Source organism: Chlamydotis macqueenii, chromosome 8 (genome assembly GCF_036417535.1).
Source record: "Chlamydotis macqueenii isolate bChlMac1 chromosome 8, bChlMac1.mat, whole genome shotgun sequence".
Lineage (NCBI taxonomy): Eukaryota > Metazoa > Chordata > Aves > Otidiformes > Otididae > Chlamydotis > Chlamydotis macqueenii.
Genome location: NC_141563.1, coordinates 32,916,207 through 32,928,900, shown reverse-complemented (window position 1 = coordinate 32,928,900; position 12,694 = coordinate 32,916,207). Strand labels below are relative to the sequence as shown.

Genomic DNA, 12,694 nt, shown 5'->3' with positions numbered 1-12,694 from the left:
GACGCGGGCCCGGCCGGCGCTCCGCAGCCGGGCTTCACCCGCCGCTTCCGGGCTGAGGGCGGGGCGGGGCCGAGGGGGCCGCTGTGCGGGGGGGGCGGGGGCCGCGGCGGCGGCGGCGGCGGCGCTGAGGGGAGAGGCGCTGCCGTCAACATGGCGGCGCGCGGGGCGGGCAGCGCCTGAGCCCTGCGCCCCTCGGTTCGTGGCTCTCCCCTCCCCCCTTCCCTACTCCCCCGTTTCCCCGCGGCCCGGCGCGGCCATGGAGAGCGAGGAGGAGCAGCACATGACCACGCTGCTCTGCATGGGCTTCTCGGACGCGGCCGCCATCCGCAAGGCCCTGCGCCTGGCCAAGAACGACATCAACGAGGCCGTGGCGCTGCTCACCAACGAGCGGCCCGGTCTCCACTACGGCGGCTACGAGCCCATGGAGAGCGGGCAGGGCCCGCCGGGCGGCCACGGCTCTCCCGCCGGCGGGCAGGGCCCCCGCGGCGGCGACGGGGACGGCGGCGGCGGTGGCGGCGGAGGAGGAGGAGGCGGCTTCGACCCGCCGCCCGCCTACCACGAAGTGGTGGAGACCGAGGTGAGCTGCGGCCTTGCACCGGGAGCCTCCCCGCCGCGGGGCCGCCGGCGGGCGGGCGTGGGTCCGGCGGGAAGGTCCCCCCGGGAGACCCCGCACCCCCCAGGCCGGGGCTCCCGCCGCCGGCTTCCCCCCTTCGCTGCCCGAGCTGCTCGTTGCGATCGCTGCAAGGTGAAGAGCGCCCGGGCTTTTCCTTGGCATTCTAGGAATGTGTGGCTACCGTAGGTTTCTTTTTTTTTTTTTTTTCTCCCCCTCTTGTGCCTTCTTGCATAATCCGAGTGACTAATGGCTGTCTAATTTTTTTAAAACTGTTTGCACAATGTGAAGGAAAGTGCGGCCTGGATATTACTTTGCATACAGTTTTATTTGGGTAAGCTAAGCATAAAGTTGGAAATAGAAGTGCAGTGAGTTCAGGTATTTTCAAAACAAAGGCTTTAACACATAACTGAAATTATAGCTGTGTTCTAAAATGGACCTGAGGTAGAAGTGCTGGAGAACACCAGCCTTTCCCAGTAACTCTCCTTCCTCCTTGTCTGCCTTTTTCTCTTCTCTCTTCCATCCTCTTCCAGAACTCTGAACTCCTCAGCCAGCAGGTACCCTCCTGGCGCTTTCCCTGCTGCCTGGCAAACTCTTGTAGCGCCTACTTGTAAAGCCTTCTCCTCCTCCAGGTCTTTTTTTCCACAACTTCCCAGAGTGCTCATATAAAAAGAGCTAATTAATAGTGTCCAGACTATGGAACCCGTAGGTATAAGAAGAGAAGAACCGCCCTGCTGAGGGGTACCAAAGGGCCACCTTGTGTAGTTGCTGTCTCAAGAAGTGGCCGATAGCAGATGCCTGAGCACGTGAATAAAACCAGGGAAACTCGTGTACCCTCCCAGGCTTCAGTGAACAGTGTCCTGGGGATTTCCTGTGCCAGAAGTGGTATCTTTCTGCGTACATGCATGTATGTGTCTATAAATACATATATATATGAAGAATACATGCACATAGCTTCTTGTACATAGCTACACTTGCACGGATCATCCGTATCCGTACTCTCAAGTGTGTTGAAGTCCAGTCTTGCAGAACAAAGATGCGTGATCCTGTTCACGGAGCTAACTGGATGAAATCCTTCGCTCATCTAAGCTGGTGATGGATGCTTGTGGAGTAAGGTGATCTGTGGGACGGCACACGCGCTGTGCAGAAGAGGAGTCGGTGTTTAACTTCACTGATAGAAGCAACAGGGAACTGGTTCCTGACCTTAGCTCTGAAGGGTTGGGAGTGAATGAGAGTTCTGCTTGTTTGCGTTCAGATCTCTGTCGCCATCAAGTAAGGGTGCATTTTCCTACCGGATGCAGTTATGATTGGGATAATCTGGGTTGTCAGTGTGACATTTCAAGAGAAGCTGTTAGTGTAAACTTCAGAGAAGCACTTTTTTCCCTGCTGTTCCACTTTGACAACTCTGACTAAGAGGGCTTTTTTTGCCCTGTGATTTCAGCTTGTATGTAAGTTCAAACTTACACATTAGAGTTTCCTTTGCCACTCATGTTCCTGTTTGCTTTGACTTGTGTTCTTGTTCACCCACAGGAGGGAAACCAAAGCATTTCAATATAGGCAGATGACTACAAATCCACACAGTAGGTGTTTCAGAAGCACTGAGGTATCTTGCTACATTAAACTTTTTATGCATTCAGACCTCAGTTTAGTAATTGGATTCATTTACGTAAGAGCATCAGTCAGCTCCTACACATGTATGCAAAACAATGTTTTTATAATATAAGAATTGTACCTGTAAAAATCTAAAACTTGAGATTGTCTTACCTTTGCTTATTTGTCTAATACGGCAGTACAACCTAGCAGCTTTTGACATGTATTTTATGAAAAGGGGAAAAGTTATATATAATTGTTCTTGGTTTTTTTAATTCTTCAAATGTAAACTGGAACTACATTTAATAATCTACTGCTATTATTTAGGTGATTAATCAGTAAGTAGCTTTCCATTCAGCGCAAGCTTGTGGCATCTGAAGCTGTGCAGAAAGCCGTTGCACAAATAGCGATACTGTTCATACACATTATGCTGAAACATACTGTACCCCCTACTAGCTTGTGGTAATCCAGGTGTTATTTCTGCTTTTCTTCCTTTCAGTATCATCTCTCTTTCTGACAGCTCTTAAGAGTGTGTATTTCTCCTTTTCATCATAATACCAGTTTTAAATTTTATTTAGTGGCAAGGTAGTGGTGTGTTAGATTTTTGGATTTTGTATATCAGCAATGGACATGAACATATAAATCAAAAAAGGACAATTATTAGAAATGTTCTCCTAAATAAAATTTTCCAGTCTACTAATTTTCTTCATGAACAAAAGTTAGGATTAGATATTTTTTTTTTAAATTTAAAAATAAGAAGAAAGCTTTAATCATTCTCCAAGGCATGTGTGTAACAGGCCTGTACTTCGTATTTACATTGCTTTTTTTTGCTGAGTACAGTTTACCATGCATATAAGAATAGATTTATGAATTATTAAATACTTCACATTTTCCCTAATCAGTAATGAATCCATTATGTTTGCATATGCTTATTTGCTTTCTGTTCCATAATGTTAGAATCTGTTCTGTTCAGTAAGCTTGCTGATCAAAGAAAGGCTTGTCTGTTGGTTTCCACTGAGAACAGCACAGCAACCAGATACATATCGTACTAGTAAAAACATGTTTTGTTTAGATAAGATAGTAAAACCAGTGTGAGTCCTCTTTCAGTGATTCAGACTGCCGATCTTCAGAGGTGTCTGGAAGTGTTACAGAAGCCTGGATTTGGAATAACTGGCCCAGAAGCAAGACGGCTGCTATGAGCTGGCCCAACAAGCGCTCTGTGCTTTCTATGCAAGACTTGAGATGAAAACACGTATAAATTCATTTTCATGAGGGCTAAAACCTCAGTTTTAGCAGGCTAATGTCTTCCAAAGAGCACACAATAGGTTCAGTTTTAAGTTAATAGCTGTGATGTGTCTCTGGCGCTGATGCTGTTAGAATGACCGTGCTTAACTCATTAAAAGAAAAAGGCCAGACAAACTTGGAAATACAAAGAGGGCTTCACATTCATTTGTGCAGTCTTCCTGAAATATCAGGAAGTTCAGCTTTAGGTTTACAGTTGGTTTGAAGTTTTGCCTGATGTAGTGCAAAACCACTTGGATAGGCTGAGGTCACCTGCTTTTACAAGAGGCAACTTTGCTTTTGTGACGTAACTTCTGTGTTTATGTCTGTCCAGATTGGAGTAAATCTGGTAAGTGCATTTTGGCAAGAATCTGGGATATCCGTGTTTATTCCTTAGGCAACATCCAGATTTTTACAGTTTGGTTCTTTGCCGAGTTGGGGGGGTGGAAGCATGGTATACTCATCTTTTCGCATGACTGACGGATAAGCTGTTTTATGAATTGCTGCTAAATCCTTATAAGTTAAGATAAGACTATAAATGAATGTGATGACAACGTCTGTCAGCGTGTCCGTGAATCGCCGCGAGTGCCAGAAGTGCTGACTTTGCTGAGTTGGGGAGGAATGGAGAAGAGCAGGCCAGATGAATGTGAGGCGTGTGACCAGAGAACCTGAAGTTGCAGTAGGGGGTAGGAACCCACTTACACTAAAAATACTGAACATATAACAACGATTTGTATAACCTTTGCTAGAATAGTCTTGATTTGTTTTTGAAAAGCTTCTGAGAGTCGTTACTGTGGGTCATTACTATGGGTAATTTACTTTTGGGTAAATTATGATTAAGGGATTGTATTACCTTCTAGCTATTCCTGTCTCCTTTAGCATGTGCTCTTTCAATATTTTATTTATTTATTTATTTTAGTTCAACTGGATCAAAAGCTCATATATTCTAGATTTTACCAGATAAGATTTATAACAAAACTTGTCTACAATTGCTTTTAGAGGTGCTATTCCATTTCAAGTGAAGGGAGTTTTACAAAAGAAACGGGCCAGTGGCTGTAGTGAGTAAGAGTGCCAGGAACATTCTCACTAGTCATGCTGCAGAACTGTTGTGTTCAAAACCCTATTGCTCCTCATTATTAGAGCTCGGTACTGAAAGCAGTTCTGCCACAGAAGCGCTGTGTCGCAGTGGGTGTGTAATGTAACCTCTGTTTTAGCTTCTAGTGTGTAAAATGAGGATTATGGTGTGTGCTTTATTAGGAGTACATGGACGTTAGGCTTGTGAAGCTCTTTGATCCTTGAATGGAAGGAGCTGTATTTATTTAAAGACAAAAACGGTATTTAGCCTGCAAGCGGATGAGATTAATTTCATGCTACAATTTTATAAATTTGAAGTCAGTCTGCTGTTTTGTAAGTAGTGTTGAGCTTTGCAAAAGTGACTATTTCTGGTGTTCTCACGTGGAAGTTTTACAGTGTGGCTTGTCTAGGAATTGGCCTTGTAAAACAATTAAGCAATCAAATAAAGCTCTGTGGTGGATTCTGGCGTTGAGTCCCTGGCTGGATGCCATCAGAGTGTCAAGTGGAATTAGTATTTTAGCACTCCTGGTTTTCGGCATCACTGTTTTCAAAAATTAGTGGCCCTGGTGTAGAGCCTTTGTTTAGATTCTGGTTGTGTTAATGATTTCTTGGATTTTGAAAGAAAGTACCCTGTTTTTCATCCTCGATTTAACACAGAGGTGCTACATGAAGTTAGAGAAAATGGGAGTAATACTGAGAGGTGCAGCTGGTTAATTTTAAATGTAAGCTTTGTTTCAAATAATTCATAAACTCATTGTCACGTAAGATGATGGTCAGAGTAATCTTCGAATTGAGGTGAGCGCTTTGTGTAATTACTGGTTCGTCAGTGAAGGTGAATGCCTGTGGGGTCAGTGGAGGTAGGAGACAACGCTGTGTAACCCAACTTCTCAGCTGGCCAGGAAGTGTCTTTGATAGAGTGTTCTCTGGAGGCATTTTCTGGTCATCTTCCCAGTTTACAGTGCTACTCTGTGGCAGCTGTTTAATAAGGAAGTGAAATACTGAGGAAGAATGAGAATAAAAACAAATTAACCAGTGTTAGAAGGTAATTCCAGCAAATCATTTGGATTGCTTTTGGATTAAGGAACAGTAGCTCTTTGTATGAGGAGGGCAGAGATGGAAAGGAAGTGCCTATTTCTTTTGTAAGCCCTTAGTTTGAGAAAAAAACACAGATTTGTCCTGCCATAGGAATAGTCTTTGGTATGTATGTTTCAGTTAGGCTTCATTGGCTTTTAAAAATTAATTTTAATTTGGCACATGTCCTCAATATTTCTTGCCACTTGATCTCCCTGCTCACTACTTTACAGTTCTAGCTTCTCTTGTTCTGGTGCCCAGTAGAGTGGTACTTGAGAGGCATTTAAAGATTTTTCCTGTTAGTTAATCACAATTTTGTAATTATACATTGTAGAATTTAATTTCGAACTCATTGTCAGCTGCTTTGTCAGTTTTAGTTTCTGTCTCACTATACGTCCGTAGAACAGAACTACAGATGAGTATTTAGCAGTGTTATTGAATTAATTCTCCCTTCCAGAGCCTGACCTTTGGTCACTAAGATGTTATGATAAATACTTTATCTAGTGTTGCTGCAGCACTTCTCTGTTAATGCCTGGTGCTTTGGCAAAGGGAGATAGAAGTATTGGTTTAATTTTAAGTACTGAAATGCTGAGCATTTGTGATGCATTGTTTTTTGTGTTAGAGCAGAATGTCTGATACTGCACAAAGTTATTTTGAGTTATTTGGAAATAAGCATGGGGTTGTGCTTATGAAAACCCAAGGCTTGGGAGGAATAGTGGTATCAACACAGAGCCTGGCTGTTTGTGGTTACGCTAATGGAATAAGTTTTTAAATATATCCACAGACAATACTGAAAGCACATGAAAGATAAGCGTGTTTTCCTTGGTTCCTTATGAATGGCGTTCTTAACGGTGCTTTCCGTGACCTCTCCTTGGCCTACAGCTGGTTATCAAACTTTCAAATGTGTTGCCAAAAGTGCTTGTAACAATTCTGTCTCAGATTCCACTAAATACTATGGCAATAGCAGTATATAAAAGGGCAAAGGTATTCCTTTTTTTTTTTTTTTTTAAGTTAAATGGCTCTTTTAATTAAAATGTAATGTTTTTTTCTTTTTTTTTTTTTAATAGAGCCTCAGTTATTTTGTTTTGCTGTAATGCTTAGTTCTGTGTTTATCTCTGAAGAACTAGGCAAGCACACTGGGGAATATTGCTTGGTAACATTGCACCGTCACCCTGGAAATCAGGGGGACCAGTACAAGCAATGTGTTTAGAAAATCCTAGTTGATTTCTAGCTTTACTGAATTTATTTCTGTTTTTGTTTTTCAAACTCATGTTTTATTTTTATTCCCAGTCTTATACAGTTCTTGGTTGTGAGGGATAGGGGAAAGCCATGGGGTTTTTGTGGTTGATTTGTTACGATCCCTTACAACTGCTAAGGAGGGTTTAATCTAACCATGCATTCTTGATAATGCACTTACACGACTCTCAGTAAAGCTCAGTGTCCAAAACTTTCTGTGAGTACATTCACTAAATAATTCAGAATTTTCTTAGGACATCTTTATGGTGAGGTGAGAGTCCAAATCAGCTTCAGTTAGGTGGAGTCTGTAACACAGGATTTATTTTCCTTTAGTGATAGACTGGTGTCATTCTTGATTTTAACATGATGAAATACTGATTTTTTTTTTTTTCCTTCTGACAAAACTACACTTGCTTATGTAAAGTAATGTGTAGTAAAAATTTGAACTGAAGAGCTTAATTTCTATGCAAAAAGAATAAAACAGAACATCCAGATATCTCACCAACAAGCTTATTTTCTCTTAGCAGAACATAAAGAACAAAAAGCATTTCTGTCTATCACTGCACTCAGAAATTTTGTGTACAGATATTTTCCTGTGGATGAAAATGCAAGGGCAAGATGCTATTTCTGTTTAGGACTTAAAGCAGTTTAAAACTGTTACTATACTTTGAAAATAAATTTCTATTCATCAGTAAAACATTTAGGAAATCACAGTGGGTTTTCTTATTGCCAAATATGAAACATAATGTGGAAATTCTGTATCTGACACCGTTTTCTAAGGCTTACTAATATTGTCATACTCATGAAAGAATACTGAGCTTGCTCGTAGCAATGTGGGTTGAATGAGTTTGATCTGGTGGCAAGAACAGGCAACTGGGAAATATTCTTCAATTTTGTTCCCACATCTGCCACTTCCCATGAGTTTAAAGAATTTCTTTAAGCTCCTGGAGCACCAGTTTATAAAAAGCAAGTAGATTACAGACATGGAAGTGTAACAATTTTTTTTAAACATTCAATATCTCATGCTTGGTGTGTTCAAGTGTAAGTGCAAGGTGGTAGCTTTGATTTATTTGAAAGCCTTTTAATTCTTACCCCTGTTATTCAGTTCTAGGTAACAGAATATCCTCCTTTTAGGAGTTAATTAAAAGAAAAAAAGGAATTGACATCCAAGTGTGAAAGTAAAAGCTGCTTTAATCAATAGTCTGGCAGATAGAAGAACTACCGAGTCATGACTTGAGGATTCATAGCTTCTCCTGCAAACTGATGGACATAATAGATCAGAGAGCAGAGAAATGCTCTGTCTGGTTTTGTGGGTATTTGATGTACTTCTCTTACCGTGCCTCCACTGAGCAGCTTGCAGTGCTTTGCAAACACTACTGAACGTGAGCACTTCAGCGTGCTGGGGCAGGATCACTGCTGACACTTTACAGCTGGGGAAGCGGAAGCATTGAAAAATTGATTTCCTCGTTACTGCTTAGTATATCTGTGATAAAAACTGAAAAGTTGACCTAGAATTTTTGGCTTCTAATTCTGACTTTAGGCATTTTTTTCATTACTGTTTTTCAATTACGTTTGATCTTGTTTTTTAACAGTACAGTGAAGCATCAAAAATCTATTCTCTTAGCTATAAAATTTGTGAAAATCATTTATTAGAGAGGCATGAGGGTGATGGGAACTGCTTGGTCTGCTGGTATCTTGGAAAGTCTGATCCTGTTACTTTTTGAAGGAAACATGCCTTTCAGGTTCTGTTTCATCAGTTATACTAAATTCAAGAGCACATAATGTGACTTAGCTCTGGTGATAATAAATTCTGTTGGTAGCCTTTGATCAAAGTCAAATTAACCAATTTAAATTATAATTTTACTGTAATTTCATTACTAAGACTGCCAATTAACATCAAAACACTTTCTTAAACTCCTTATTATTTTATGTAAAGTGACAGGTACGGTATATGTCAGTGGCTTTAGTTAAACAGTGTTTGATGAGTTAATTAGCCAAGTACTGCAGGAATATTTTTTTTTAAGCTCTGAACTATGACCTTTTGGCAATTAAAGGTAATTTATATTTTACTTTTTGTATGAGGTCTAATCTTTGTTCTGCGTTAGTCTTCCATGGAAGGTTTTCTACCGCATACTTAGGCTTTATTGATCAGACATTTAACAATTTTTTTTTATTCAGCCTTGCAAACACCTCTGGGAGGTACCAGGTCCCCAGAGTGAAGATCTTGAATCAGTGTTTGAGACTGTGCAGGTGAGGATATTTCTCTTGGGAGCCTGTGTGTGTTTGGACACAACTATATGTTCACACTTTGAAAATAAGCCAAAAGAGTCAAGTAACACTGTCAAAATGGGGGCATCTGCAGGGCTTTTGTGTAATAAGAGCTATATCAGAAGGCATGAAAAACTGTGTTAAAGGTTTACCAGCAAATGTTTTTTGCTCTCAAGATTTTGCCCGCAGAATGGAGAATACTCACAGCATGTGTGGTGCGCACCGTGATTTCATATCTCAGAGAACAGATTATTCTTACAGACTTCTAAAGAGTTTATCCTTTGGATGACCTGTTGGCTGCCAGGAATAGTTCCCTTGCTTTTTGCTATTCTGTTGTTGGAGAATATCCCTGCAAATCCTTACTGTGTTAGGTGCCAGTCCAGTATTAAGTCTGTTCAGCCAGAATTGTGTAGTCCTGGTTTAGGTCATCACCAACTGGCAGATGCCATGCTTAAGTCTTCTATCTGAGAGGAGGGAGAGGGTTTTTATATATTTTTGTATATATATTCTTTTAAGTAATTCCCAAAAAAAAAAGAGAACCACTTTTTGGGAGGCTGACATGACCTTGTGTACTACTTAGTTTCATGTATAGCATTCTCTTTCTTTAAAAGCTTTTATTTTGCCTGTGGACCCATGTCAGCAGAGTCTGTAGTGTCAATTCCTATCTCCTCAGTTACAAAGTGTTAGTTGTGGCTACCTGGTCAGACCTGCGATGTGTTAAAGTTGTGAATGTCAACAGAGCCAGTAAGATCCTCAGCCTGAGTTGGTTGGTAAAACAACTTTCACGTTGTGCAAGAGCTGAGCTGGCGTTGCTCCTTGCTGCAGCAGTTAGCTCCTGTTAATAAATCCCTCACTTTAAAGAGCTGTACGCAAATCGGTTTAAAAGTTGGATGGTGAACAGTTTGGGTTGGTTTTTTTTGGTTTTTTTTTAATATGGAAAGACACTAAAGAGCAGCAAATGTCTTAAAAGAGACTTACTTATACTAGGTATGTATGAAACAAGACTCAATCTGCAGTAATATAAACTGAACGTAGCACTAATCTCAGAAAAAAAAATGCAGAGTATTAAATTTATTAATGGTTTGAAGGGGAAATTGAGTTTGTCTACCTGGGTATTTATTTGAGACTGTTGCAGATTTCACGGTAGCTGTGTAGCTACTTGTTTGTGATAGGTTCAAAAAAATAAGACATAATTAAACTTGATATTTCTGGGCAGGGTTTTAGTAGCAGAAAGCTGACAAGCAAGAAGACTTGTTGTCTCTAATTAGTGGAATGTGCCAAGGATATGCTCCTTCAATGCAAATAGTTCCCATTGTTACTGGGGCAATATTCTCAGTACTGCACCCGTTGTTATTTCTTGTGCTAAAAAAAAAAATAATAATAATAAAAACCCCACAACTTTTCACTACGTTGTTGGGATGCTCAATGCAGCAATAGGCCAGACGTATCCTTAGCACGGTTTATGATCATGCCCTTCTTTGTGGGAGCCGAGTGTAGAGTGAGGAACGTGTGTTATCTCGCTCTTTCCTTATGAATTTCCATGCTCTTACAGACACTGGCAGTCATTTGTGCGGAAAGAGGTAAATAAAGAGCAGCATTGCTCAGATGCAGATGGGAAAGGAGAACAACAGGGGCAGTTTTTCAGCAACAGTTGAAGGTCTGCACTGCTCTTAGACTACACCTCTTAAACTGGTGTTAGCAATGGATAATTTTATTTAATGTGGACACTTTCCTCCAGGGAATGGAGCAACTGTAGCTCAGTTACTGTAATCATTTGTTGAAATGTTGCTTTCCTTTGCTACAAATCTAGACTGAACTGAAGTATGGGACCTAGCAATTGGGTGTTTAATTATACTCAATCTACCTTTATTAGACTAATCATCATATCCCCCACTGTTACTGTAAGAACTTTCTTTATAGCTGCAGGTTTATTTTCTGCAGGAAATGGATTTGTGTTCTGGATGGATGTCTTTTCCAAAAGCTGTAAACTTATCCTGTTGCATTCATGAAACAAACAACAGTTATTTCCTAGAAAACTTTTGCTTTTAAATACTTTCAGTGTCTTTTCATTTAGACCCTCAAACATCTCTTCTCCAAAATATGAAGTATTTAAACAGGGCATGATCTGTACCCTGGGTTAGACTTCATGCACGGTACTGGATCAGACAGCTACAGGGTCAGAAGCTGATGTTCAGGTCTGCTAAAGTACAGCTTCCCATAGGGACAAACTTAGGACTTGGTGTTTAGTAGAGGGCTTGGGGAAGGCGACACCTTACTTCCCAAACATTGATGCAGGTTGGTTTTTTGTTTCTGATCACTATTTTGTGTTCCATTCCTATAAATTTTACTGCTGCTCTCCAGAACCTGTTTGTAAGTCCAGCCACTGTGTGCTGTTGACACCTGCACCAGTGAACTATGAAGGGTAAGCTCTATACAATTGCTGTTTCCTTGGCTTAATATTTTTGAATCATTGTGAAAGCAAATATGACACATTTACTTTTTAATAAATGGGCCTAATCCTGCAAATAGCAAGTGTAGGGAGAGAGCTGGAAGCACACTTGTCTGCATACATTGATTTCATTCTTTGTATACCATGTCCTCTTCAGTTTGTTCTTTTCGTTTATTCCTTTCCTGTTCCCTCCTTGCCTTCCAGATCATTCACCAGTGACTCATTTTGACTTCAGCAGAAGGACGATTGTAGTTTTTGTTGGACAACTATATTTGAGATGTACATTTTTCCTTAGATAATTAGCTAGTTAAAAAAAAAAAAAAGATGTACTGGATTACTGTCTTGTGTTTCTTAATCTGATGGGGTGAGAGTGATGAAACTGGTCTCCCTTAGAATAAACTATTCCGTATGCTACACCCAGTTGTTGAACAGAGGATTAATCTGCAGCTCTGTGAAGATCAAGGTTTGTACTCCACAGTCTCACAGGGACTGGCAGTACTTATCACTTGACTCTAGGATCTGATATGCTGAGGAACAAGATTTGCCATTTAAATAAGCAATTAGTTAGCAATTAGTTATGTAAAAATAGGAGTTATCACCTACATGGAATATATCAAGGTATGTAATCCCTTCAATTCAAATTGAAATATTAAGTTCTTTGAAAAACACGAGCAGCCTCAGGGTTGTTGAGAATTTGACATGCTTGTTACAAGGACAGCTGTGTTTTTCTCAAGCTACTAAATCCTTTCAAGTGGCTGGGAGAGAGAAATAAAAGTTGTTTCACTTCCTTTTTATTCACAGAAAAATGATGAAAATGGGAATTGCTCTGGTGAAGGCATTGAGTTTCCAACAACTAACTTGTATGAACTGGAGAGCAGAGTTTTAACAGATCACTGGTCCATACCCTATAAGCGGGAGGAGTCTCTAGGCAAGTGCCTGATTGCATCCACCTACCTAGCGAGACTAGGTAAGTCCTCTTTCTACACATGTAAAGATTATCTCTTCAAAGGACTTCATAGTATGGAGGGTAGTGATGTCTTTCATGTTAATCTTGTGGTTGTTTTCTTAGCACCCTGCAGAATGATCACATCTGTGAAAGTGGTTAACAGTGAACT

At 40.7% G+C, this 12,694-nt stretch overlaps 1 protein-coding gene across 3 annotated transcripts in view; it reads left to right on the top strand.

The window, feature by feature from the left end:
- Positions 1 to 208: 208 nt before the first annotated feature.
- Positions 209 to 12,694, top strand: part of USP24 (ubiquitin specific peptidase 24) — a 63,242-nt gene continuing 50,756 nt past the window's right edge. For 2 of the 3 annotated variants that reach the window (XM_086754134.1, XM_086754135.1), the window contains exons 1-2: positions 210 to 577; positions 12,381 to 12,546. In XM_086754134.1, coding sequence (XP_086610260.1) covers positions 257 to 577; positions 12,381 to 12,546 — 487 coding nt within the window. In that variant the 5' untranslated portion in view covers positions 210 to 256. Of the gene's footprint in view, positions 578 to 12,380; positions 12,547 to 12,694 lie in introns of all 3 variants that reach the window. The other variant, XM_086754136.1, reaches the window with a different exon arrangement.